At 48.8% G+C, this 25058-nt stretch overlaps 1 protein-coding gene and 1 long non-coding RNA gene across 4 annotated transcripts in view; one reads left to right on the forward strand and one right to left on the reverse strand.

The window, feature by feature from the left end:
* Positions 1-4085: 4085 nt before the first annotated feature.
* Positions 4086-25058, forward strand: part of Trabd2b (TraB domain containing 2B) — a 199255-nt gene continuing 178282 nt past the window's right edge. For 2 of the 3 annotated variants that reach the window (XM_052177008.1, XM_052177009.1), the window contains exons 1-2: positions 4086-5004; positions 6998-7558. In XM_052177008.1, the coding sequence (XP_052032968.1) occupies positions 4903-5004; positions 6998-7558 (663 nt within the window). In that variant the 5' untranslated portion in view covers positions 4086-4902. The remainder of the gene's footprint in view (positions 5005-6997; positions 7559-25058) is intronic. The other variant, XM_052177007.1, reaches the window with a different exon arrangement.
* Positions 11133-14351, reverse strand: LOC127681086 (uncharacterized). The gene is made up of 5 exons (XR_007977073.1): positions 14253-14351; positions 13422-13557; positions 12842-12901; positions 12095-12220; positions 11133-11385 (listed from the first exon to the last, which is right to left on the reverse strand). It is a non-coding gene; the product is annotated as an uncharacterized LOC127681086 (long non-coding RNA).

The following is a 25058-nucleotide window of genomic DNA, read 5'->3' on the forward strand; positions in this document are numbered from 1 at the left end:
TCATCAGGTGATTAAAGATGTTCTTGAATCCCTGGTTCTCCATTCACCTTGAAAGTGCTAAGATTGCAGGCACTCACCACCACACCCAGTTTCCAGAGAGTCTCACAGGCAACACTGACTGGACTCAATCTAAAACCAATCACAAAAAAGAGGACTCGGAATCGAAAAGGAGAGGTCTCTCCCCAACCTCACCTTTTTGGCAAAGATCTTCGCTGATGTGATGTTCTGTTTGTTTCCCCAAGCTCTGTTTGTTTGTGTCTATGTCCTCTACTGGGTGGCAAACTCCCTGAGGGCTAAATCTGGACCTGATTCCTCTGTATCCAAGATTTCCCTACTGAAGTGTTGGTTTTAATGAATGCCATTCTGCTTGCTTAGTAACTCTGACCTTCCTACTTCTACACTTCTTTTTCTACTTGAGTGACAGAGTGCCCTTTGCCCAGTCATCTCAGTGTCTGCGTTTTTTCAGGTGCTTTCTCTCACTCTAGACTGTTTTCATCACTGCCTGTCTCTGCTTGAATCTTCAGTCCTCTTCCTTTCTCCCGAATCCTAGATGCAACCATGTTCTTCATTCATCAAGGATTAACTCCCAAGCCAGGATGAGGTTATAGAACACAGAGCTTAAGGTCTGGCTATAGAAGCTTGAAGTCAGATTATTGGAATGGACACTTCCTTTGAGCCAGAGGCTAAGTCCCTCATCTCTCACCCTGGAAGGGACACCCGTCAACAGAGCAGGGCTCCTGAGGCCAACTTTGTTGGTTTAGTTACGCTACAAGGCTTCTGCTCCTGCCCCTGCTGTTACAGCCTACAGATTCCTGGTACCAATCTGATTGAACAACTTAATTAAGATGCAATAAAAGAAAAAGTGGTCCGGATGTGCCCTGAGGCAGAGCAGTCTAGAGTCTGCAGTCACTGCCTCCTCTTGAGCCGGGAACCCTTTCTCACCCTGCCCAAATGCTCCAAACTGGCAACAGCCCTCAAGAAAGAGTTTTAGTGTTTAGTATGGGGCCTTTAAAGGTTACTCAGTCCACGAGCACAAACAAGCTGTAGGTCACCTCAGTTCATTGTCACGTCCAGAGAGGATGTCCAAGTGCCCTAGTCTTTAGGACTTAGGACTTAGCACAACCCAGGGTTTATCTCGCATGACCAAATGGGAGGTGGGAAATGCTGTAAAATCGACATTGAAACTGAGCCGGAGAGGTGATGGCCCAGTGGCTAAGACAGCATACTCCCGCTCTTGCAGAGGACTTGAGTACCCATCAGCTCTAGCACCCACATCACCTGAAACTCCAGCTCCAGGGAATTCAACACCCTCGCACAGCCTTCATGGGAATCTACACACATGTGGGAGATACACAGATAATCATAAATAAAAATAAACTCTTTACAAACCCATTGAACCCCACAGTCTTGTTTCTTGTTTTGGGTAGAAGCTTCAGAAAACACAATTCACATACCATGCACCTATTTAAAGTGTTTTTTTCTTTTAGTTTGTTCAAAGTTGGGAAACCATCACTTTTTGAGATTTTTTAAAAACTTCTCCCCCACCCAAAATCCAACATTTCTTTGGTATGGTCCATTCATCTCCTGATCCAGCCTTATTCTACCTCTGCACATATGCTCACGTCAGTCCTTTCTGAAGTCAAGCAATATTTTATCTTGACTATGACTCCTTTAAAAAAAAATGTATGTCTTTCAAGTGTATATCCTGACGTCTTGACACCACAGGGGGCTTTCCACTCACTCACCGCTAGCTGATAGACAGTTAGTTGGGTTGTTTCTGCAGGCTGGCTATTGTGAAGAACACATTAACACACAGAGATTTGTGTTGCTATGTGTTTTCAGTTCCCTTGGATTGACACATTTATTTCCTCTCGTGTCCCATTAACCACACCAGCGCCTAAGGCCTTATCACACGCATCGAGTCACTGAAAAAGAATGAAGCCAGGAAGAGAGCTGGAGAAAGACAGACTCCAAGAGGCTGTGGTCTGTGCTTGCTGACTGCCCTACATGATGCAGTAAAGGAGGAAGTTACAGCAGTTACCTCTGACAATTAGCTGCCAAAACCTTTATCATTTTAGGGGGAAAGATATGATCCGAGAGAACTTTTATTTGAAAGATGGGGAAGATATGAAAAACCACTAACTCGTAATCACACATGCCATCACTTTAGGTTTGATCTGGTCGTTTTTGTATTCCCTATCTACCATCTTCTAATTTGGGCAGTGAAGGCCATGCTCCTGCTTCTTGGTGGAGGCAGGCTCTCATTCCCTAACCAGCTCACTCTGATCTTTCGAAGCAGATGGGTGACTTGAGGGGGAGGGAGAGGCTGAGTGAGGGCAGTATCTCTCAAGAACTTCTCTCAGTCACAGCTGCAGATCTCAGAGCTCGCTCTCTCTCTCTCTCTCTCTCTCTCTGTGTGTGTGTGTGTGTATGTGTGTGTGTGTGTGTGACAGAGCTGCTACATTGTGTCCTGGTGCCCTGTTTTCTGGGCACTCTGGTTTGTTTAGCATCTGTCACCAAGTAGTTATGTGGATAAGAGGCAGAGCAGAACAAATCGCTCCTGATACCTAGCAGTTTGAACTGTAGGCAATTGCCAACCACCATTCTTTTTTTTTCTTTTTTCTTTTTTTTTGGAAAAAAAAAGTGGCAATTTCCCAGCAGCCTCTGGTGCTTACATCTTTTGCTTAGTCCCATTCTTAGTTGCTCACATTCTAGGCTCAGAGAGGCAAGTTGTTCTACTTCACTCAGACTTTGAGCATCCCTTTCCCTAGTGACTCCATGTGCCACTGAGGCAGGAGTGGAGAGAGGGGAGGAGAGCTCTTAGCTGGGAACCAAGGGGCTAGGATCAGGTCCTGACCCACTGACTACTCTGCCTCTACCTTGTTCCCTCAATCATGAGCCCTGAAAGTAGTGAGATGCCCTAGCCACTTGACACTTTGAATCTTGGAGTAGCTACCCACGACTGTATACATACAAATGTGTGCTCTCAGGCCTGGCATGAAGACGCAGGTTCGAGCCACCCACTTTCTATAGGCAGTCCCTCGAAGGCACCTCTTTCTCACTTTTACACCTTGGCACCGGGTGGTCCATCTGCTTCACTCTCTTCTGTTAGCTACAGCTGATTTAAAGATCTTTAAGATCACCTCCCAGGGCTCTGCCCTGACTCCAGGAGCGCTCTGATATACCTCCAAGTACCTACCCATATCCTGTCCTGCTGACTGCTTACAATCGACAAGCCTTGCAGATGTGCTCTGAAAACTGACCCATATCCTCAAATTTGTCCCAGCCTGGCCATTGGACTTCCTCTCCTTTTCCCGAGGTTCGCTGAGCCTCCCTTAGGAGTCCTTCCTCTACCTGCCTTTTCTTGGTCTTCTGCTATGGCTGTATTTTAATTGTCTATTTGCATATCTCATCTTGTCTGTCAGCTATAGACTTCTGATAATATCACGCAATTTATTTTTAACCTCCAATACCAGGATAGAGTACTTGGCAAATTTAGTTTAACAGCTTTGGGGTGTGTGTGTGTGTGTGTGTGTGTGTGTATACACCCAGAGAAACAGACAGGAGAATGACTGGCTAAATGGAGCTTCCAAGGAATTCTGATAGCAATTATTTTATGTTCTTTAGACATGTTTTAATTTAATGTACTATTTGCAGAGTGCCTAGGAACACATTTGCCAGTGTTAGTCACAGCAGCATGACAAAACGTTGTAAGTAAATACCATGTTCCCTGGATCTCTAGTGACCATTTCATTCTCCGATATACCTCGAAGTGTCTACCCAAATTGTCTTGCTGACTGCTTATCTCTCCTGGCCTTGCAGATGTGCCCTGAGAAACTGGTCCATGTCCCCAAATTTGTCTCAGCCTGACCCTTAGATTTCCACTTTAGCCCGAAGTCCACTGAACCAGACGCCCTCTGGTGGTGGCGCTCAGGAGCTACGTCCCGGCGCAGAGCCGGAGAGAGGAAAGAAGAGGGAGGAGGGAGGAGGCGCAGGCAGGGGAGGAGAGGAAAAAGTTGCGCTGGGAAGTTTGGAAAGTTGGGAAGTGGCTGCTGCGGGCTTCGCCTCCCTCCGCGCGCGTGCGAGGGAACGAGCGAGAGAGCGAGCGCAGAGCCAGCGAGCGCCTGCCATGCCCGGCAGACCCCGCCTCGCCGCGCCCGGGCGTCGAGCTCGCTCTGACTCCCTGCGGCCCGGCCCGGCCCGCCGCGGCCCCGGCCCCCCGCCCCCCGCGCCGGGTCCTCCCCTCCCCCGCTCAGCGGCCCCAGCCCCCCGCCCGGCCCGGCTCCGCGCCGCTCTCCCGCCCTCCTCTCTCCCTCCCTCCCGGCCGCGGAGCAGCATGGCGGAGCCCGGGCAGCGGCCGCGCGGCCGCCCGCCGCCCCTCTGAGCCGGGCTCGGGGGCAGCCCGGCACCTCAGAGCCGACCCCCGCCCCGCCGCGCCCTCCGCCGCACTTGTCCCACTGCGCGCCCCCTGGAGTGCTGCGCACCCCTGGGACCCTTGCGCGCCCCGGGTGCTCAGCATAACCCGAGTTCCCCCGCTCACCCTGGAATCTCAGGACTGCCCCAGGAGCCCCGCGTACCCCTGGACCCTGACGCGGCTCCGGGACCCCCACGCGCTCTAGGACCCCTGCGCGCTCGCAGAATTCCGGGGCTCGGCCAACCCGGCTGCGCGCCCTGGTGAGGGGCCCCGCCCCAGAGGATCCCCCTCTTCCAACAGACGGAGCCCCGCCCCAGAGGGACCCCCAGGTCCGACAGGGACATCCAGCCACGCCCCAGCGGGCTCCCAGCATCTCGCGCCTGGAGCCCTGTGCTCCAGAAGATCCTCGGTGCCCAGCTGGGGGCTCCCCGCCCTGCTGAGGGGGCGCTGCCCAAGAGGGTCCCCCGCGTTCCGCGGGCCCCGGCAGGATGCACGCCGCCCTGGCGGGGCCGCTGCTAGCCGCCCTCCTTGCCACCGCCCGCGCCCGCCCGCAACCCCCCGACGGAGGACAGTGCCGGCCGCCTGGATCGGTGAGCTAGCGCCAGCCCCGCCACTCTCCCGCCTGCCTGGACACTCCAGCCTGAGGGGCCAGGGTTTGGGACCAGCCTTCTCCATTCAGCCCACTCGCTCCACCTCCGCCCTCTGGGCACAGCCCGGGCTCCCTTCCCTAGCATCTGTCCTCCCAGGCTCCAAGTCTGAGCCCAGCCCAGCCCAGCCCAGATGGTTCCTTTTCCACTCGCGGACAGTTTGCCCTAGACTTTTGGTCTTGGTTGGATGGATCCCCTCTCTGTGCCCGCTTCGGACTCTCCTGTCTTTTATCCTACCTTTACCCTTTGGTCTCTTTCCGCCTTCATCTTCCCAATACCTAGTGCCCCTTTCTACACCCTGACTCCCAACCCCTTTGCTGTTCCGTTCACACAGTGTTCCAGGCCAGGCTTCCCTCCTTCTCCTTGCCCCTTTTCCTGACCTAAGGCTGGATCCTCTAGTGCTCATTCTCACTCCTCTCCCTCTGTACCCCAGACCCCATCCAGGACCTATTGTCCCAAATGCCCCTGTTCCCTGAAAAGGTGTAAGAGACCAGAGGAGAGAAAGGGAAATGACAGAAGGAACTTGCTTGTCTAATATTTTCCTGAGACCAAGTAATTATTGCTTCTCCCAACTTTCCTCTCCAAACCGGGAATCTCTTGATTTTCCCTGCAATGTCCTTCTCTTCAAATATAGATTAATGCATTGGCAAGCATCTTGAACTGAGGCCGGGAGACCAGAACACTGCTGCAGGATCTTCCTGTGCTACCCTGTTAGCAGTTCATAGGTTGGACTTGGGCAAGGTGCTCAGCCAGCCACCAGTCTACCTTGTACAAGAAACCAGCTCAATAGCTGGTAGACAGTCTAGTGTGCATTCAAATTTACAAGGTCTGTTGGTAAAGGATGGTTCTGTTTCTACCATCCACAATAAATACTTTTCATTTGTGCAGGATTATGTTATGAGTTGACCTAAAGTTTGTTAATTGGTCAGTAGTCACTCCAGGGACTTTTCTAGATGGAAACTGGCTTTGCTTGGGAGACAGTCCCCTACTCCTGTTTCTTTCCAAATCCTGATTGTTACTGGAAAAACCAGCCCTGGTATTTGGTCCCCTACTGGAGGCACACAACCTTAGTGTGTGCCTAGGTCACAGAAAAAGATAGACTTGGAAGTGTAGAGCCAGGTACACCTTTTTGGTGGGGAAGTTTAGAAAACACCCAGAATATATACACTTCTTAGGGTTAATTCTATGAAATCCTTGCCTCCCAAACCAGCAAGAGAGAGACTTGCTTTGGCTTTGCAAGATTTTAAAATACTTTCTCACCTATGGGCTCAGCGAGCAGAGCAAAGTAGCTAACACTGGTGACCTGCCCTCCAAAAAGAAAGCCTTGCCCACCCGATGAATGGGAAGTAGCTGTTGAAATAGGTGTGCTAGTTTTAATAGGTGTTCTGCTTTCAGAGTGCTCTTGGCATGTGTCTTCTAATGGCTGTATTTAAAAGTTATATGACTTCCTCTTTTCTTGCCAGAGCAGGACTCTTGGTCCCCCCTCCCCCCTCCACATGAAACGCCCTGGTGAAGGTTTGGCTTGGCCAAGCATGAATGTTCTCAGGTGGTGGGGCAGCCCTTGGCTTTCTCAGTGAAAGCTAGTCATAAAGAGAGCCTCCTTCCGTGGCCCGCTTCCTCTGTGCCTGGCACCACTCTAGGGCTTCAGATATGCATGTTCTGTTTTGCACTCCTACCAATAACTCCCGTTCTCGCCCCCATTTTGCAGAAGAGGAAACTGAGTCTGGGAAGTAGAATGGTGTACTGCAAATTATCCAACTAAGAAAGGACAAAGCCAGCACTTGAATGCGGAACTTTTAGCTTGGAAAGCCCTTGCCAGTGGGCCTCTGCCTTCTGGCCCCGTCTAGCTCTGCCATCTCTCGTCGGTGCCAACCCTGGCCCGGCTCTGCTGCCTTTGGCTTCACTGATCAGCCTCTCCTCTTCTCTCTCCTTGCAGCAGAGGGACTTGAACTCCTTCCTGTGGACTATCCGGCGCCATCCTCCAGCCTACTTGTTTGGCACCATCCACGTTCCCTATACCCGAGTCTGGGACTTCATCCCTGATAACTCCAAAGCGGCCTTCCAGGCCAGCACTCGCGTCTACTTCGAGCTGGATCTGACAGATCCCTATACCATCTCAGCCCTGGCCAGTTGCCAGCTGCTGCCCCATGGGGAGAACTTGCAGGACGTGCTGCCGAGGGAGCTCTACTGGCGCCTGAAGCGCCACCTGGACTATGTGAAGCTGATGATGCCCTCGTGGATGACGCCAGCCCAGCGAGGCAAGGGGCTGTATGCTGACTATCTGTTCAACGCCATTGCTGGTAACTGGGAGCGCAAGAGGCCCGTGTGGGTGATGCTCATGGTGAACTCGCTCACGGAGACAGATGTGCGCTCCCGAGGTGTGCCTGTGCTGGACCTCTACCTGGCCCAGCAGGCCGAGAAGATGAAGAAGAGCACTGGGGCTGTGGAGCGGGTTGAGGAACAGTGCCATCCTCTCAATGGGCTCAACTTTTCCCAGGTAGGAAGCCACTCGCCAGCCTAGCTAGCTGTCCCCAGTGTCTTGGACCTAGTCTCTGATCTTTGTCATGCTCCAGCAGACAGCCAGAGCCAGGTCCCATTCTCCATGCCCCCTATCCCAAGCAAAAGCATCTCTCTGGTCCTGAACAGCACTGGGCTGCTCTATTGGGGTCGGGGGAAACTACTACGTGCCAGAGTTTGGGTGTTTCTTTCCATTTCAGTGGTTCCCTGTTGGGGATATCCACTCTCCACCTGCTGTGCTTGCCTGAGCAGAAAGAATTTCCCTGGGAGCATCAGAGTGATTCAAAACAGAAGGAGGGAGTTGCCCTTTTGCAGCAGTCTTCCCAGGGCCCTGGGGGCTTCTGAGCACAAGGCTGTCTGGAGGCTGTTTGGATACACACCTTTGGCTGTGTTTACCAAATGACACAGAGGTGGAAGGTGTGGTGCCTAGGCTGTGCTCTCAGGGAAGGTTTTGTGGACTTGGCCTCCACCAGCACTGCTTTGCTGATTAACACTAAGTTCTGCACAGTTCCCTGGGCCTTGGCTAAGCTCTGTGACTCCGGGGCTGCCTCCCTAAGACTGGGGGAACTTCCAGTCAGCAAGGAGAGTTTGTGGGTAATAATTTCAGAGAAATGTGTTTGCTGGAGTTTGGCAGTTCTGATTTCTGAACCCAGGGAGTAAGGGAGAAAGGAGGGGCTTAAGAGGTTTAATGTCTCTGGCTGTCAGAGACCTGATTCAGCAAAATGTCATTAAAAGCCTGTCTCCATGGGCAGAGGTCATTCGCGACTCACTAGTCCCAAACTCAACTCTGAGGCCCCGGGAACAATAAGTTCACATCTGTGCCTAGAAAACAGAGCTGTCAAGCCACGATGGGAGCTCCCAGACTTGTGACTCCTACAAGGGGGCCCCAACTCAGGCTCTGGGTTAATGCTCTAAGTGAAGTAAGGTCTCAAGATATGTGTGCTCCTCACTAAGGAGATAGACTCGCAAAAAGACCGGACCCCAGACTCTGTCCCTGGAATCAGACCCAATTGCTCCAGAGATGTTGCAAGTGCGTCACCAGGGAACTGCTGTTGAGGCTGATCCCCCTTCCGAGATCCCTGGCCTTTGTTTTTCCAGGGGAAATGCAATATTGTCCCCAGGGAGGTAAGAAGCCAGATTGATTTGCCGGCCAAATGAAAGGCTGGTTTGTGAGTTCTCCTGCTGGCTCTCCCATAATTGTGGAGTCCTTACCCAGAGGGCCCGGTGGCAAGAATATTGGGGCAGTTAGTCACGCCCCGCAGGGTTCTGACTATGCCTGCCTCCATCTCCACGGGGAAAATCCTGTGTATTCTCTGCCCCAGCGACGAGCCCTCTGAACAGAGCGGCGCTTTGCTTCTGAAGTGACTTTCCCCTTGCCAGCCTCATGAGCTGATATTATCTGTAGCAGAGAGGCCCCCAGCACTCACCGCCCATCTCATTTTGGAGGCAGTTTTGTGGGAGGCCTCTCTAGCCACAGTCCTCATGTCTGGCCCCCATAGATATCTATTTTAGGTTGAGAGGTGAGGGATCCACTATCACTCTCTTTGTACCAACCACAGGGGAGCCTGACAAGGGCTGAAGGAAGCATTGGAGCTCTCTGGTTAAACAGTCCCTGGCTTTAATCTGTCTCTCTTAAAACAACAAAACTATCTTTCTTCAGGAGTCTGGAAACTCTGCTGTTCAACCAAATGACGGCTCTGGTGGGTTGAAAACATTTGCTGTGAAGTGTGTGAGCTTATGTTTTAGGAAAAGTTACTGAGAGCCGTTCATCGGCCAGCAAGGAGCCTGCTGACAGTCTCCAAAGCCTATGTTTGAAGATCAAACAGACTCCAGTTTCTGTTGCAAAAACACTCCCACCCCACCACCAGCCTGGGCCCGCTCTTCAAATTGTTCTTGGGTCCAGCTCCTTGAAAGGGCTGTAACAAACAAGTCTCAGGGAAAAGAAAACAGGAGTCCACTCCTTTCCTAATCTGCACACCCTTCACCACCTGCCCAAGAGCCTAACGGCACCAATTTGTCCTCATATCATCTTGGAGGGAGGTGATGAAACCCCTCCTTCATCCTCTTGGGCGGCCATGGTCGAACTGGGAAAAGAGGGACTCTAGAACCTGGGCAGAGGCGGTCAGTAGAGATCTCCAACCTGAAAGTCAGAAATGCAACTGCCTTCTCAGTAAAATTGTATGCATGCATGCACAGTTTGATAGGAACATCTGCGATGCGTTATTGGGCTGAAATATCTGTTATGTGCATCAGATTTTTATTTTTGCTTTCCTTGAAGCATTTACTGTTATTGCAAAATCGGGGGTGGGCAGTAAGCAGGGAAGATGAGGAACATGCTTAAAAGGTAGCTTTTATGCTAAAGCCTGAGATTTCAGTTTTAATTTTATGTATTTTTTCTGGGTAGAAATATGCATTTTGCTTACTAAATTTAAATTGATCTTGTGGGGCAGGAGGACAAGGGAGGCTTGGGAACCTAGGGACCGCTCAGCTTGCAGGAAGAGAAAACAGGTATAGTGAGAGGTTTTGACCTTTGATTTCAAAAATAAACTCAAGGTGCTAGATTCTGTATCACCAAGATTTTACCATGTGACCTTGGGCAAGTCACTTCCTCTCCTTGGGCTCCGTTCACCTCCCTGTGAAATCAGACACCAGGATTAGGTCATCCTTCATGCCCCTTCCAGCCCTGGCATTCCATAGGCCCATTCTAATCAATTGCACGTGCCAGGCATCCAGCCGGAAGCTCCACGTGCATTTCCATTTCACTGAATTCTCCTTGTAACCCTTTGGCTTTCTAAGGTGGGCACCAAGTATGGAGTATGGCGTATGGTTGAATGACTTGCCCAAGGCCACATGGTTAATAAGGAACAGAGCCAGTCTGTGAGATTCTAAATGGCTGAAGAACTTCCTCTATGTGGTTTCTGTTCTTGGCAGGGAGTCTTAGTGGGCTCCAGGGCAGGGGGAGAGAGAGCTACACGAAAAGAGGGCATGCCCATCTTCTAGCAGCCGTATCCACTGTCCAACCATCGCGCAGCAACATGAAGAAATGTGTAAAGGGTGGGGGAGACCACAGTCCCATAACTACAGCTCTCCAGGAGGCTGAGGCAGGAGGTCATGAGTTCAAGCCTACCTAGGATGCAGAGTGAGTTTATAGCCAGGCAACTTAGTGAGACCTTGTCTCAAAATGCAAAGTAAAAAGAAGGCTAGAGACTTAGAGCTCAGCGATAAGTACTCACTAGGTGTGAAGCACTAGACTAGATTCAATCTCTAGTGCTACAGAAAGTGTGGTGGTGGCAAGCCCCTGCTTTTGGAAGCCTGGGATGTTTAAGCTTTCAGGCTGGATCCTATGGCTGTCTTAGGACCTGGAGACCCTTATCAGCTTGGCTTGCTTTTGCCATAGACTGTTACTGGCTGCCGCTACTCTCTCTGGGGCAGTGGTTCTCAACCTGTGGGTGGGGATCCCTTTGACAAACCTGTATCTCCAAAAAGTTTAAATTAAGATTCATAACAGCAAAATTACACTTATGAAGTAGCAACAATAATGATTTTATGGTTGGGGTTCACCACAACATGAGGAACTACATTACAGAGTCGCAGCATCAAGGAGGTTGAGAACCACCATGGTAGGACTCTCAATCCTTCCCCTTCTGCCCACTCACACTATATGGTGGAGGCACTGATTGGGAACACTCTGAGTTAGGTGGTCTTTCTGGGTTTGGTAAGAGAAGAAGGATCACGCTGCTCTGTCCACTGCTGGCTTTTACCATCCTGCCCTGGCGCTATCCAGTGTCTGAGAGCCGTGATTGGAGCCTGTGGAAAGTGCACAAAATACTTGTGAAATTCTTCAGTCTCTTCGTCAGCAAGTTAGAAATCACAGAATCAATTGCTGAGCTCTGTCTCTTTGCTGTGTGTAATATTGGACCTCAAAGGATATTAACTCCAGTCCCCAGGGAAGTGCTAAACGCTTTATTGTCATGTCTATGTAAAGACAATAAGCTGAGACTTATTGGCTTTGGTTACACAGACAGGTCCAGGAGATCAAGAACATCCATTGCTAAAATCTATATTCTTTAATCTACAAGGTGGATTGATTTTTGTTTTGTTTTGTTTTTTTATAGTTCATGATATTATCTAGTGAATATATATATGCATGTATAAATATATGTGTGGTAAATCACTATTGATAAAGTAAAATATAAAATACAAAAAGAAAAATAATTTAAAAGTACTAAAGCTTTTTCCCTCTGACTTAAAATTTAAATTTTAACCTATGCTGATATAGGAGTTCCCAAAGATGTTCTCCCGGAAGATGTACCATCTCCCGGAAGTATATCTCCAGCTTTCCATAAAACTACTGTGAAGATAGCCCCCTAATTTAGGCTAAGACTGTTTAGTTGAATACTGAATGGTCTTCTGAGTTTACATATAGTCAGAGCTTCTGTATATGTGTCTAGTTAATCAACAGATAGAAAGTGCATTCTAAATATTTTCACACTGAATGGTGACTGGTGGCCAGCACCTATTATATGCATGTTTTATCCCCATCTGTAACCCAGCATGCGTGAGAAAACAAATGCACGAAGGGAGGTTGCATAAACCACAGCAATGGACCCCCTTTTGTAAACTTCAACAGCTTCATTGCTTCCTGTAAGAACACAAAATAGCAAAATCACCAAGTGAATTGTTCTGGCCCCTATGAGATACTACAACAAAACATCTTATACTAAGTTATTTATAAACATTGTTCATGATTCTAGAGGCTTTGAGGTTGAAGATCAAGTTATTAGAAGATTCATATGTGATGAAGGTTCATGCTTCACAGATGGGGCTACATAGTGACAAGGGACAAGAGAGAATGGTGACTTTCCTCAGGCCTCTTTATTAGGCAGGAATTCACATGGCTCTGTCATCATGACTCAATCAGTCAGAGCCCTATCATCAATCCAAGGGTTAGGTGTAAGCATGTGAATTTTGGGGAGACACAGACATTCAACACATATAGCATGGGGAGTTCCGATTCAAAGAAAGCAGCCCATTTCTCCCTTGCCAATAACATCAGACTAGTCGCTTTCCTTCTAGGAGGTTAAATTGTCTTTTTCCCCCATCACTGTATTGAGCTAGGCAATGCCAGCTCTGTTCTGCCTTCTGTAATCCTCACGTCTGGCTCCATACCTTGGAGGGTCTGAGCCCACCCACACCACAACTTTAAGCTTGACTTATCTGTCTTTGGCAGGCTTATCCTTGGCTGACCATGGCCAGTGCTTACCTGTCAGGAAGCTGGTTGGTTCCTGGGAGTGGGTGTGGGAGATCCTGCAAGTGGGCAAGTCTGCAGAGCAAAGAGAGTCTCTCAACCTGTTGTTGCATAGTCTGCTTGACCCCTGCCCAGGCTCAATTCTCTTCTTCATTAAAGTTCACCACTTTCTTCATTTTTTTTAAACTCATTAACTAGAGCAGTCACAATGCAGTGCCGTGCAGTGCAGTGCAGTGCAGGATCTGGGCATAGATTTTCACCTGCTAAGAACTCCTTCTTGAGAATGTACATTGCTTTTGTACCCTGAGAGGTGGGTATTACAAGTCCAGCCTTATGGTAGACACTCAGCCCCAACAGCATCTGAATATTAGTGATTCCTATGTCCTGGATTTTTCTCCTTCATAATGAGACCCTGCTCTTCCTTCTGCTCCCTGTCACCTGACCAAAGCTTTCAGAACCAGTCACTAGCTCCCAGATTCTCCAAGAATGCCCATTCCTGAGGACTGGGGCTCTCTCTGAGCTTCTGTGGCAGGAAACCCTCCAGTCCACGTTGTTGGGCCCCCCAGCTTGCCTGCCATGAGACCTGAGTACTCACCTTTGGGGACAGGCCATGGAAGCTGGGGCCTTAGGGTAGACCTCAGGGCACACTGTGTTGCCTCTGACATTCTTAGTCAGGGGCTAGATTCATCAAGTCTTCTCTCAGGTGGCTTACTGCTGCTCTAGAATCAGGCCTGCAAAACAGGAAGGATTTCCTATACTTCAGCCCATCCCCCCCCCATGCCTCCCACTCACAGCCCTGTGAGGAGGAGCTGTTCTGGAACTGTCATATGGGGAAGGCTGTCCCTCTGTTAACACAGCTTCATAGATACACATGGATTGTTTCTGGATCCAAGTGGCAATTTGAAAAAAAAAAATCCTAATGACACTGAAGGCTCCATCTGTCTCATCTCTGTGATCTGATTGACATAGACCTTGATATCTATGTCCTATCTGAATGGGGGCCTGAACGTCAGGTGGCCGATGCAGAAGCAGAAACACAGGACAGCTTAGGCACCTCCATCAAAGGACAATGAGTTCTCAAAGCTGAAGGCGATGAAGCTTGAGTCATAAACTCACAGTAAAACTTCCAGGCTCAGGACTTCTCTACCCAGGATCCCAAACTCTGAGGCTCAGAAAACCAAAGAATGGTGAAATCTTAGACCCTTCAGCTCTGAGACATTTTTGGACCGGAAGAATCTTCACGTCATGAAATCCTAGCCTCGGAGCTTTGAAGCATTTTCAGCTCATCAACACAGACTTCTAAAATCTTGGAGTTGGAAGGGGCCATTTCTCAAGAATTCCAAGAAGCCCCATCTGCAAGCACATCTGATCTCCCCCCACCCCAAGCCACTCTCCACCCCGTGGCCAGAGAGAAAGCCTTCCTTACCGCCAAAGCACTTTCTGATGGAGATAAAACTGTGCGCGTGCCTTTGTTAATAGTTCCCATTTGGACTTCTCTCAAAGCCAGAAAGAGGTTGTCTGCTAAAGCAGCTTTTCTAGGGAGGAAACTGAAGAATGCTGGCAAGCACCACAGCTGCCAGCCCAACGGCTGACGTTCCTTCCCCTCTGAATTTGCTTCTAAATATTACCCACTTCACTCCCTTTTATCTCCCATCACTGGCTCTCTGTCCACCCACTTAATCCACAGGCAGCCGGTGGCCCAGCCTTCAGCGCTGCTTCATGGCTGCCAAGCCGTCTCGCCAGGCTGCTCCTCCAGGATCTGCAGGCTTTTAAATCTGTGCAGTATATCCTGCCTCAAGCTTGGAAACACAGTGGCTTCTGCTGAGCCACCCCCCCCCTCCAAGCAGGAATTTCCTCCTTTTCTCTCCTGCTTCTGAATCCACCCCCCCCATCATATTTTGATATTTTAAGGCTCAGTTCAAAGCTGAACCTCTTCCAGGAAGTCTTCCTAGAATGCTGTCAGGTCTGAACTGGTGAAGACTTGGCCCAAAGATTTCTTTTATGGCTGTGCCACATGTAGTGTTTCCCTTGGTGGAATTCTTTATGGAATTTTATGACATTCTTTCAACACTTCTATATTTGACTTTATTACTTGGGCAGACTCTTTCCTGATTCTAACCTAGTCCAACATGTACTCACAGATGATTACAAAATTGAGCCAGGTATGCTCCAGGTCGGAAGCCTATTTCTGTGGGGTAGCCTGAGCTGAGTGTTGGCTACACTAGCTAAAAGGTGAGGCTGTGCTAGCTTCTGTGTCTCAGACTTTCTCTCTGAGATGTGTTCAGTGCCCTCAGCACCGTGCCTGGCATCTGCGCAGCCCTCCTGGACTCATCACTCTCTATCTTAGTAGATGCCATTTTCTCGTCCTTATTTGCCATTTATGATCAAAACACCCCTCCCCCGTACCAGAAGTGCCAGAGCATCTCCAGGCTCATCTGCCTGCAATGTCTTTTCACAGCCAGACGTCTAATTTTGTCCTTCTGTGATCCTCTGGTTTGGAGGCGCCATTGACACTGAGCTGTGCAAGCTTTCTCTCCTCCCTTCACCAGTCCTTGGGCGTGGCTCCGCACATCATCTTACCCTTCCCTGCTACTTGAGGACCCTTCCCAGTTTTTATTGGCTGTCTAGCTCCTTCTCACCTGAATGGACTGTCCTTGTTAAAAGCCTGCACTTTTCAAGCAAGCGCTGCTTCATAGAAAGACTTATCTTTGGTCATTGGGTTATGGAACATCATCTGACCGTTTAGTAGTTTAAGTTTAGGTGCAACAATCTGGCTGGCTATTAGCACTGTGTTTTGAAAGGCCTAATAGATGGGCTGTGCTTGGCCCACTCTGAATGCCTGGCTACCTTAAAGAGAGCCAGGAAGTCATTAGAGGAGGCCCATACATGTCTGGGCCAGGACCATCTCTGCAGGACAGCCTTGAATGTGTGTACTTGGCACACATGTACTCTACACCTCTTGCTGGGGCTATGTTCCTCCTTACTGTCCCAGGGGAACCTGCCAGCCCTCACCAGCATCCCCTGTCCTGCTGGGCTGGAGTGGACATGCACATCTTTCTATCCCGCACGCTCGGGCCTGCTGACCTTTTATTCCTAGGCGCCTTTCTTTCCTGCCCACGGGTCAAGAAAGCCAGGAAGAAGCATGGAAAGTTTCCTTTCCATTTGCTGTGACCTGGGAACTTGTATTCTTTGCAGAAGGCTCCTCAGTTCTCCATCACTTCAGCAGTCTTTCATTAGATTTGACCCTCAGAAACCCATATTCATTCCTACCTAAAGTCACTTAGACACCATGGGACAGAATAGTTCAGGAACACCCTTCATTGGGAAGCATCCATGTACACATTAGGACCTCAAGTTACCCCAGGAAAGACAAGCTGCCTTTGACTTTGTTTCCCTGTCTGCCAACCCCATGGGACACTTTGAGGGTTGATTGGTCTAAAACATGGTTGTATAGTATTTTATTTTTCACTTTTAAAATCCCAATCAGTGTTCAGTTCTTTCCCAGAAGTGTTTTCAGTGCCTATGTGTGGCTGATAGACATGATATGTGCTAGAGTTAGGCATGAAGAACACCAGCACTGACGTGTGCCTGTGCCTATGCTTGTGCCTATGCCTGTGCCTGTGTGGGGGGTGCTTCCTTCTTCAGGCAGAGAGAAGTCAGAAAACAAGCTTGTGAACACAGGATGCACTGAACAGCCCCTCCCCCACACTTCTTACAGAAGGGCACTTCAAGGAGCCAAGAGGCACCCCTGGGATTCCTTCCTCCTGGTGAGAGAGTACAGCCCTGCCCAGATTCCCTGGATCAAAGATAAGGGGCAACACCCCACAAACCCCATCCAGTCCTTCCCTCCTTCCACCCTGTCAAGGATATTTAAGGTTTTCTGCTGTATTATTTTCTCTATGGACTTAATGTGCCTTAAGTGTCATTTAAACCTTGAGTCCCATTTGAAAGACCCATTTAGTTATAAAGATGAGTGGAGAAAGGCAGATTAGAAATCTGGCTCATTTTAAAGTCTTATTTCCCACAAGGTTTCCTTCTTTGAGCTGGTTAGCCTTAAGTTTAAGAAGTGACAAAAGTCTACCTGTCAATGACCTTTCCAACTATTTATGTCCCGGTTGCACGGGGTCTCTAGAGCTTGTCCTCCTGTCCCAGACCAGCTAGGACACCACCCCCAGGCCCCTTCCTTCCTTTTGCTGCTTCACCCTCCACACCTCACTTCTCCCTGTGTGGTTACTGAGCTCAGAAATGGGGCTAGATTTGCTTAACAGTCACCCAGACCAGGTGTCGGGACTGTGGGTGTGGAGTCATGTGACATCACTAGACTACAGGCACCTTTGAACACTAGGCTCCGTCTGCAGCTTGGAGGGCTGTGGGTTGGTCATGGGTTGGATAAACTGATGTACTTTGGGACACCTCCAGCCACAACACTCAGTCACTGTGCTTGATCTTCCCTGGGATGTTTAGTTGACCCCGCAGTGAAGTCCTCATGCTGAGGCCAGCTGCTGGTCTTAGCGGCAATTTTATGCTCTTGGCTTCCATCAGAATAGTTTTGCTGGAGGGTGGTGAGAAAGGAATGCCAGTCTCTTGGTGGAGGTGGCTTTGAAGTGCGCTCAGAAATGGGGATGGGAAGGGTGGTCCAGGAAGAAGGTGCCAGGATGGCAAACTGTAGAAAACAGGAATAAGAAATCCTTCCCAAGCCGGGCAGTGGTGGCTCACACCTTTAATTTTCACACTTGGGAGACAGAGGCAGGTGGATTTCTGAGTTCAAGGCCAGCCTGGTCTACAGGGTGAGTTCCAGGACAGCCAGGGCTACACAGAAAAAAACCTGTCTCGAAAAAAACCCAATAAATAAATAAATAAGTAAACAAACAAACAAAATAAAAATAAAAATAAAAATAAATCCTTCCCACGCCCATCCGCTTGCTTTATCTTTGCCCTGTCTCTCCAGTTCTCAAGATAGCTACACTGAAATACTCTCTATAATATGCTAGGCCTCAGGTTTACCACAGTAAGTTACTGAAACAGACCTGGAAGATATTATTTCCCCAATTTTAAGGAAATTGAGAATAAAATACTTCTGTACAAATGAAGACACTTAGATTTAGGCTTGAATGTTTTGATGCCTTAATTAAGATACTGGACTGGAGCACCCTGCTTTGACTGGCATGGGGCTCACATGAGCCCCAGTGAGGTTGATGTGAGGGCCGTGACACCTGTGAGCTGAAAGTTTTAGCTGTCATGGTCTAGTGGTGATTTTAGTTAGAACTGGTTGCTGGTTTTCTGTCAGGCAGCCTGTGTTCTGAAGCCCGTCCTAAACTAAAGACAGTTCCCTGTCCCATGCTTGGTATCCTGTGCACACACACTGTGTTTGCTTGGTCAGCCTGATGGGAACTATGTGGTCTGACCACCCTGTGGTCATAACCATCTGTGGTATGCAAGATCTGACCATAGCTATTCTGGCTCTGCATTGCCGGGTATCCAGTTGTTCCTCAGGACCGGGACAGGCTGAAAGGAAGTTTTTGAGAGCTTCATGTTGGAGGCTCAGTGGTGTCATGGGTTCTGATGATTATTGGGAGGGGCCTTTTCTTGTCTAATCATCCTTTATCTCCATTGCTTAGACAAGTTAATGAACAGCATCAACTCAGACTTCCTTGGGGCCTAGGGAGTAAAGCCTGAGGGAACTTTATTAACAAGAGATCTCTGCTCTTAGCACTGCTCAGATCCCTGTCTAGTTTCTTTATCTCTCTTCTTTTCTTCCTTCCTTCCTTCCTTCCTTCCTTCCTTCCTTCCTTCCTTCCTTTCTTCCTTTCTTTCTTTTTCTTTCCTTCCTTCCTTCCTTCCTTCCTTCCTTCCTTTCTTTTTTCTTTTTCCTAAAGAGAAGTTCCTGAAAATACTTCTTCCTCGACCAGATTAATTATTTTCAAATGCTTCATCTGTCCATGTTTTTTCACTCTTGTTTGGCAAGAACTCCTGGGAATTGGCCAGACTCATTTCCAGGTGCTGGGGGTTCAAGATGACTGTAGGGAGGTGGAAAGGGGAGGAGCTGATGTGACAATAGAGGCGTGAAGAACAGTCCAGTGTCCTTTCTATGCACTGGTCCACTTCATCCTCAAATCAGGTTTCAGGTAGACTTGAGCCTCCTTCATGGATCATGAAGAAGGCTCCGAGAGATGGTTCACTTGTTGGAGTCTCACAGCAAATAAATCGAGAGTCTGGAATTGAAACCAAACAAGTCTGGTGGTGGAGACTATGCCTTCCTTTCTGCATCTCATGGAAAGAGGGAATGTGATCCAGAAGGGAGGTGGGTTTCTTCTGAGACTCAAAAGTCTGACAAGTGAGCAGTGCTAGAGGTTGGGAGACTGCTGAGTTCCGTCCTGAGGAAATCTGCTGCCAGGACCTGGGTGAGGGGACTAGAATTCAGGAGTAAGAGCAGAGGCTGAACCTGACAGGCAAAGGATGGCAGTTGTGCTCACGGCAAGAGTATAGAGGACATGGAGACTGTGCATCCAGAGCAACTGCTGTGTGGATGGCTAGGATGCTGCTCTGAGGTGCTGTGTGACATAGCAGTCAGGACTGTGACAGTGTCTCCCTGTGACTCTCCATGAGATCTGCAGGGAATGCTGCTTCCCACCTGTCGGTCACCTGCAGATGGCAGGAGCTTGACTAGGGTTCAAGTCATCTAGAGGTCCTATGTCTGCTTCCAAAAGGGCTAAGGCTGCATCTTGTTATCCAGGAGAGTTTTATAGTTGCAGATGCTCCACTGAACATGGCAAACAGCCCAACATGAATCTTGGGTGGGCTTTAGTGTGAGACCACCTAAGCTCTGTACTGAAGGGCCAGTGGCAATCTCCAGGTTCAGAAGCAGCTGCAGGTGTGGTGTGAGGTGAGGGTGGAAATGTTCATCCAGACCCAGAGAATATCATTACTCACCACAGAGAACACACTGGGTGGGAGCCACAGGGAGGCAGATGCAGAGACACACATAGACACATCGTGGAACCCTGTCAGTTGTGCTAAAAAAGTTCAGGCTTAAGCTTGGGTGCATTGGCAGGAACCCTGCTCCATGACTGTGTTCTGCATTTCAGAAGTTCTTCTGGTTAATGACTGGCTCAATGGCTCATCTATTTATGGGCCTCAGACTGGAACACCTCACCGAGGCTTGCCTGTGCATTACTAAGCCCTTTGGCCAGAGAAAGCCTCTGTTCTGTGAAGCTCTGTTACCTGACGTTTTGGATCCAGGATGTGCCCACTACTGTCCCAGAGCAGGGATCACAACAGGGAACTCTTAGTCATGTTTGCCCTTAGATGGTGTTGCAAGCTGGTGTCTGATTGAGTTCAGCTAAGAAAAGCCTGACCCTCTCACCACCATTTCTAACATAGCTGCAAGAGATCACACAATCCATGAATTTCATAGGATTTGCTTACTAGCAGGTTGAGGGGAATGTCACCTTTTCATTGGTAGGAGTGAGCTGAGTCCTGTGTCTTGAATGCTGACTGAGCAGAGGTGGGATACGGGAGGGCACGCCTTCCACATAAGTACTCTGGCTATATATCTGATGGTGTGTACCCAGGGCAGGCTTTCCCTTAGTGGTATGGGGTTGCTAAACCTGAAACCACATCCCTCCTGTATACCCACCTCCTCCTTGGTTGACTCTGAACCCCCCAGGGAGTGGCATTTTGTTTGTTATTTGTTTATATTCTGACTTCTCTAGCGGACTGAAGTTCTCTGAAGATAGGAGAACCTCATTTAATAACCTTGAGTTCCCTCAGGGCCTGACTGTAAGCACATACTCAAGGGTTATGTGTAAAACCAGCAGCCACATCTCCGTATCATCTCCTGAGTATGTGGGTTAAAGCACAGAATACCCTGACTCTCCACCATGCCCCATCAGCACCACTGATGTTCCAGATGTTCAGTTCTAGATGTCAAGAAGGGCAGTAGTCACCGGCATGTTCTACTGTAGCACCAGGCCTTTGGGCTGTGAATGGCTCTAGCCACTGAAAGCATTCTCCCCTTCTCATGCTCTGACCGTTGTGGGGCCACTGCAGACAGTGACATCGCACCTTTTCCTTGTTTCCACAGTGGCCTATGCTGTAAGTGGGAGCTGCCTCCCGTATGGAAGGGATCTTGCCAGCCCTCCCCGGCAGCCTTCTTCCTCTGCTTCTGTGTTTTGTTCCAGGGCATGGATCAGAGCTTCTGTTTGCTGGTCATTCCACGATCCTCACACAATATAAATGAAATCTGCTAAAACCAATAAATTCAAACCATGTGTGGGGCATTGGGAGGAGCCAGGACGTCAGAGGGCCACAGTGTGAGGTGGCGTCAGCTCTGACGGCACCCAAGCTGATTTGTATATGAGAAAAGTAAATATCCAAAGCCGTAAACAGCCCTGGGTCTCCCACTCTCACTGGGATTCAAAGGCGTTTAATAGGAACACACACTCTCTGTTTCTTATAAACAGAGCCAGAGCCTCTATGTGTGCTGACCTAAATTCTGTGTTTTCAATCCTAGGCAAGCCAGCCAGACATCCTAGTCATAGGCTGCAGACAGGCTGGGCCGTCAGCTTGGGTTCCTTCTATCTGGTTTTGGCAATTGGACTAGCATTTGTGCTTTGTAAAGAGCTGCTTCTCCTTTGTTGTGTACAGCTCTAGGTGTCTGTTAAGTCTGTTTGTGCTGCTTTAAGAGAATAGTCTGGGCTGGCTATCTCCGAAACAACAAAAAACATGTTTCTGTCTGTTGTGGAGGTTGGGAAGATCGAGGTGTCAGCATCTGGCATGCCTGCTGAGAAGTGACTTCCTGGTTCACAGATGGCAGCTCTCTACTGTGTGCTCACATGGTAGAAGGCAGAGAACTCAGGTCTCTTCAGTCCCTTGTCAGGGTCCAAGTCCCACCACTACACGCATCCCCGGGCCCTACCTCCTAATATCTTGCAGGTTAATTTTAACATACAAAATTTGGGGTGAAGCATGCATGCCATGGGTAGAATGGGGGTCACTCCCAGCCTTCATGTGAGGAATATGAAGTCCAAGGGTACTGTTTGTCCAAGATTGCACATTAAGTCACAGCTGAACTGGACCTTCACCATTACTTCTTTAGAGCCCTGTAATGTTCTTTAAGTTCCCCGTGGATACTGACTCAGAACCCCAGAAGCCTCTTTAGAGACACCTGCTTCATTTCCTCACGCTGTCCTCTGGAACTTGTCTTTCCCCTTGTTCTCTAAGTCCTTTGCAGATTTCTTTTCCATCCTGCAATCTTGGCTTCAGAAAGAGCCACTGGAAAGAACAGTCAGATTGGAGGCAGATTTCTCTGATCATCAGCTGTGGGCATGTCTGGGAGTTTCCACTGTGTTTTCACATATGTAAGGTGAGGATGAGTATGATGCCTCCTCAAGATGACTGCCCGGATAAGTGAAGCTCAGGCAGGCTGACTACCCAGGGTCACTTCACCTTGCTTTTTCTGCAGCTCTAAACCCTTTAAATAGTTAAAATGAGAAAACACCCATTAATACTGCCTAGAACTGAGGGTGGGGCTAGGCTTGCACAGTCAAATGCATAGTGAGGTCCACAAAACTGATAAAAACCTGCCCCATATCAGTGGATTTTAATGGTGTCTACTTCTTGGTTTTTATGTTGTACCATAGTATATAAGGTGTCACCTTCGGGGGGGGGGGAACTGAATAAAGGGAATGATTCCTTCTAACAACATATGGACTTAACAGCTTAAACTGAAAATTGTACTTAAAATAAGGGAATTAGAACTTAAAATAAGGGAATTAGAACTTATCCAGTGCTTTCAACATAGTGAAAGTCCTAGGTTTTTATCTCCAGTACTAGAAAAGGAAAAGGAAGGAAGGAGGAAGTGAGGGAGGAAGGAAGGAAGGAAGGAAGGAAGGAAGGAAGGAAGGAAGGAAGGAAGGAAGGAAGGGGTGAAGGGAGGGAGGAGAAAGAACAATGGGTTGGCCTTTCTAACACCCTCCTTCCTTAATTCTTCTGCTCCTGCTTCATGATGCCAGGAACTGTCAGTGAGCACCAAGGACCCCATTCCCACCTCCCACAGGTACTCAAAGGAGGTTTCCCTTGATAACTCCATTTGTAATGACAAGTCATCCCCGTGACCGTGACCATCCATCTTCCCTTTTCTCCCACAGCACCCATCACCCATCGGCAGCCTGCATAGTGCACCAACATATGGCTTCTCACCACACCAATTCCACTAATACAGAGATGTATGTCCCTGTCGTCACATCCTTAACGCCCAGGACATACCAGGCACATAGCAGGTAGTCAGCTAATGTTTGCCAAGTGACTGAGAGGTGACAGACAGGAAACAAGTACACAAATGAGTAGTAAGAAGTCTGGGGAGGTAAATGAAGAAAACAAACCAGGGACAGGGTAGAGAGAGTGACTCTGGCTGTTTCTGAAAGCCTGGCAGATGAAGAGTAAAGTCCCAGCATCTTAGATCATGGTCTATTTATTCAGTCCCTTCTTGTCTTGATCCGCTAGCTTTGAGCTCTTGTGATGTGCAGGGCTCTGTGGCACAGGCTGAGATGAGGCAGACAGCAGCTTGTCCCAGGAGGCTTGCTAGTCAATAGAGGAGGGGCCAAGGACACAGCAGCATAGAGAGAGGAAGAAAGAAGACACGCTTTCTGGTCTGACCTGTACTCAGTGGCCAGAACCCAATTCATGGGATTCCTCCTCCCCTGCCCGTTGGGGTGACCCCATAGCTCTAAGTAGACCACTCTCTGCAGTCTGAACTCTGGACTTCCTAGAGTGTCCTCACCGTCCCTCTCTAGGTCCTGCTTCCCAGCCCTGTTCTTCCTACAGAAAGCCCTTGACTGCCCCAGCTCCCCCAGGCTGGCCTCTCCAAGCACCTGTGCTATCTGGAGTCTGTGTTGCGTCATTTGTCCCCACCAGAGTCTTGCATTTGTTCACGTACAGGAAAGCTGGCTGAGAAGCCCCACTGGGCTCAGGTGCATAGTGGGCCTTTGGCAGCATGCTTGTGGCTGATGGGTTTGAGAGCACCGGAAACTGACTCATCATCAAAGAGGGCAAGCTTTGTTGTTTTTGTCATTGACCCAAACTCTCATTTCGCCACTGGTGGTTTGGTTAGGGGATAGGCTGAGACAGCCTTTACTGCGGTTCAAGTGCATTGCGAACAAAGAGATCATGCAAACGATCTGCCCCAGACAATGTTTAACAGACTTCAGGAGCTGGACTGTTGGCTCAGAAAATTCTCATAAAGCTCACGAAAAATATTGGTGCGGTGTTTATTGCTGCACATTCATTCGCTGAGCAAATGTGTTTTAGAAATAAACCTTTGACTGGAGAACAGCTTTGATTTGTAGTGTTCTTGTGAGGTTGGCACTGAGTGTTCCTCCCACCCACTTTGCCTATCACTAGCATCTTACGTTAATAGGGTACATTCGTCACCGTTAGTGAACCAATATTGATAAGCTCTGTTCTCTAAATGCTACACTTCACTTACATATTCTTAATGTTTCCACAATGTCTTTCTTTTATCTATTCCATAACCTCCCTTGGGTACCATAGCCCATCACTGTCATCTCTCCAGTTGGCACTGATACTTTCTTGGACTTTCCTTGAGAATATAAAATGACCTTGGCAGTTTTAAGTATTGGTCTGATGCTTGTCCCTCAGGTAGAGTTTGGAGGTTTTTTTATATGTTTTGCTTCTCATAACTAGACTGAAATTATGTTTTGAGGGAAGAAGACCACAGAGGTAAACTGTTGCTCTCATCGGAACACGGCAGGGCACACACAGGAGGTGCATGCTGTCTTCAGTCTCTGGCATGAGGTAGTTTCTCATGTGTCTCCCCAATCTTTCCACAGTGTGTACTCTGGAAAGAGGTTGCTGTGAGCAGTCCATGCCTGAGGAGGGAGGGGAGTCACACTCCTTCAGCAAGTGTGATCCAAATCCTCATTGTGTGCCAGGCACCACGATGGGTGATGGAGGTAATTCAGGAACAGAGAGAAAGTCTTCCTCTCTGTAGAACTTTCTCTCTAGTAAGGGTTTAATAATGTCAATCTAAATAGTTCTAGGACACAGATAATGAAAGCTAAGCTCTTCAGGCATATTTACAACACAAAAAAGAACAGAACAGAAGTGGAACCACATGTACAAAGGTAGTATCAGGATGTGGATGAAAGGGGACATTCATGAGACCTCACTGGGCCTGCAGAGCAACATTGGGTTTTTATTCCAATGGTGAAAA

The sequence above is a fragment of the Apodemus sylvaticus genome, chromosome 3 (assembly GCF_947179515.1).
Source record: "Apodemus sylvaticus chromosome 3, mApoSyl1.1, whole genome shotgun sequence".
NCBI classification, from domain to species: domain Eukaryota; kingdom Metazoa; phylum Chordata; class Mammalia; order Rodentia; family Muridae; genus Apodemus; species Apodemus sylvaticus.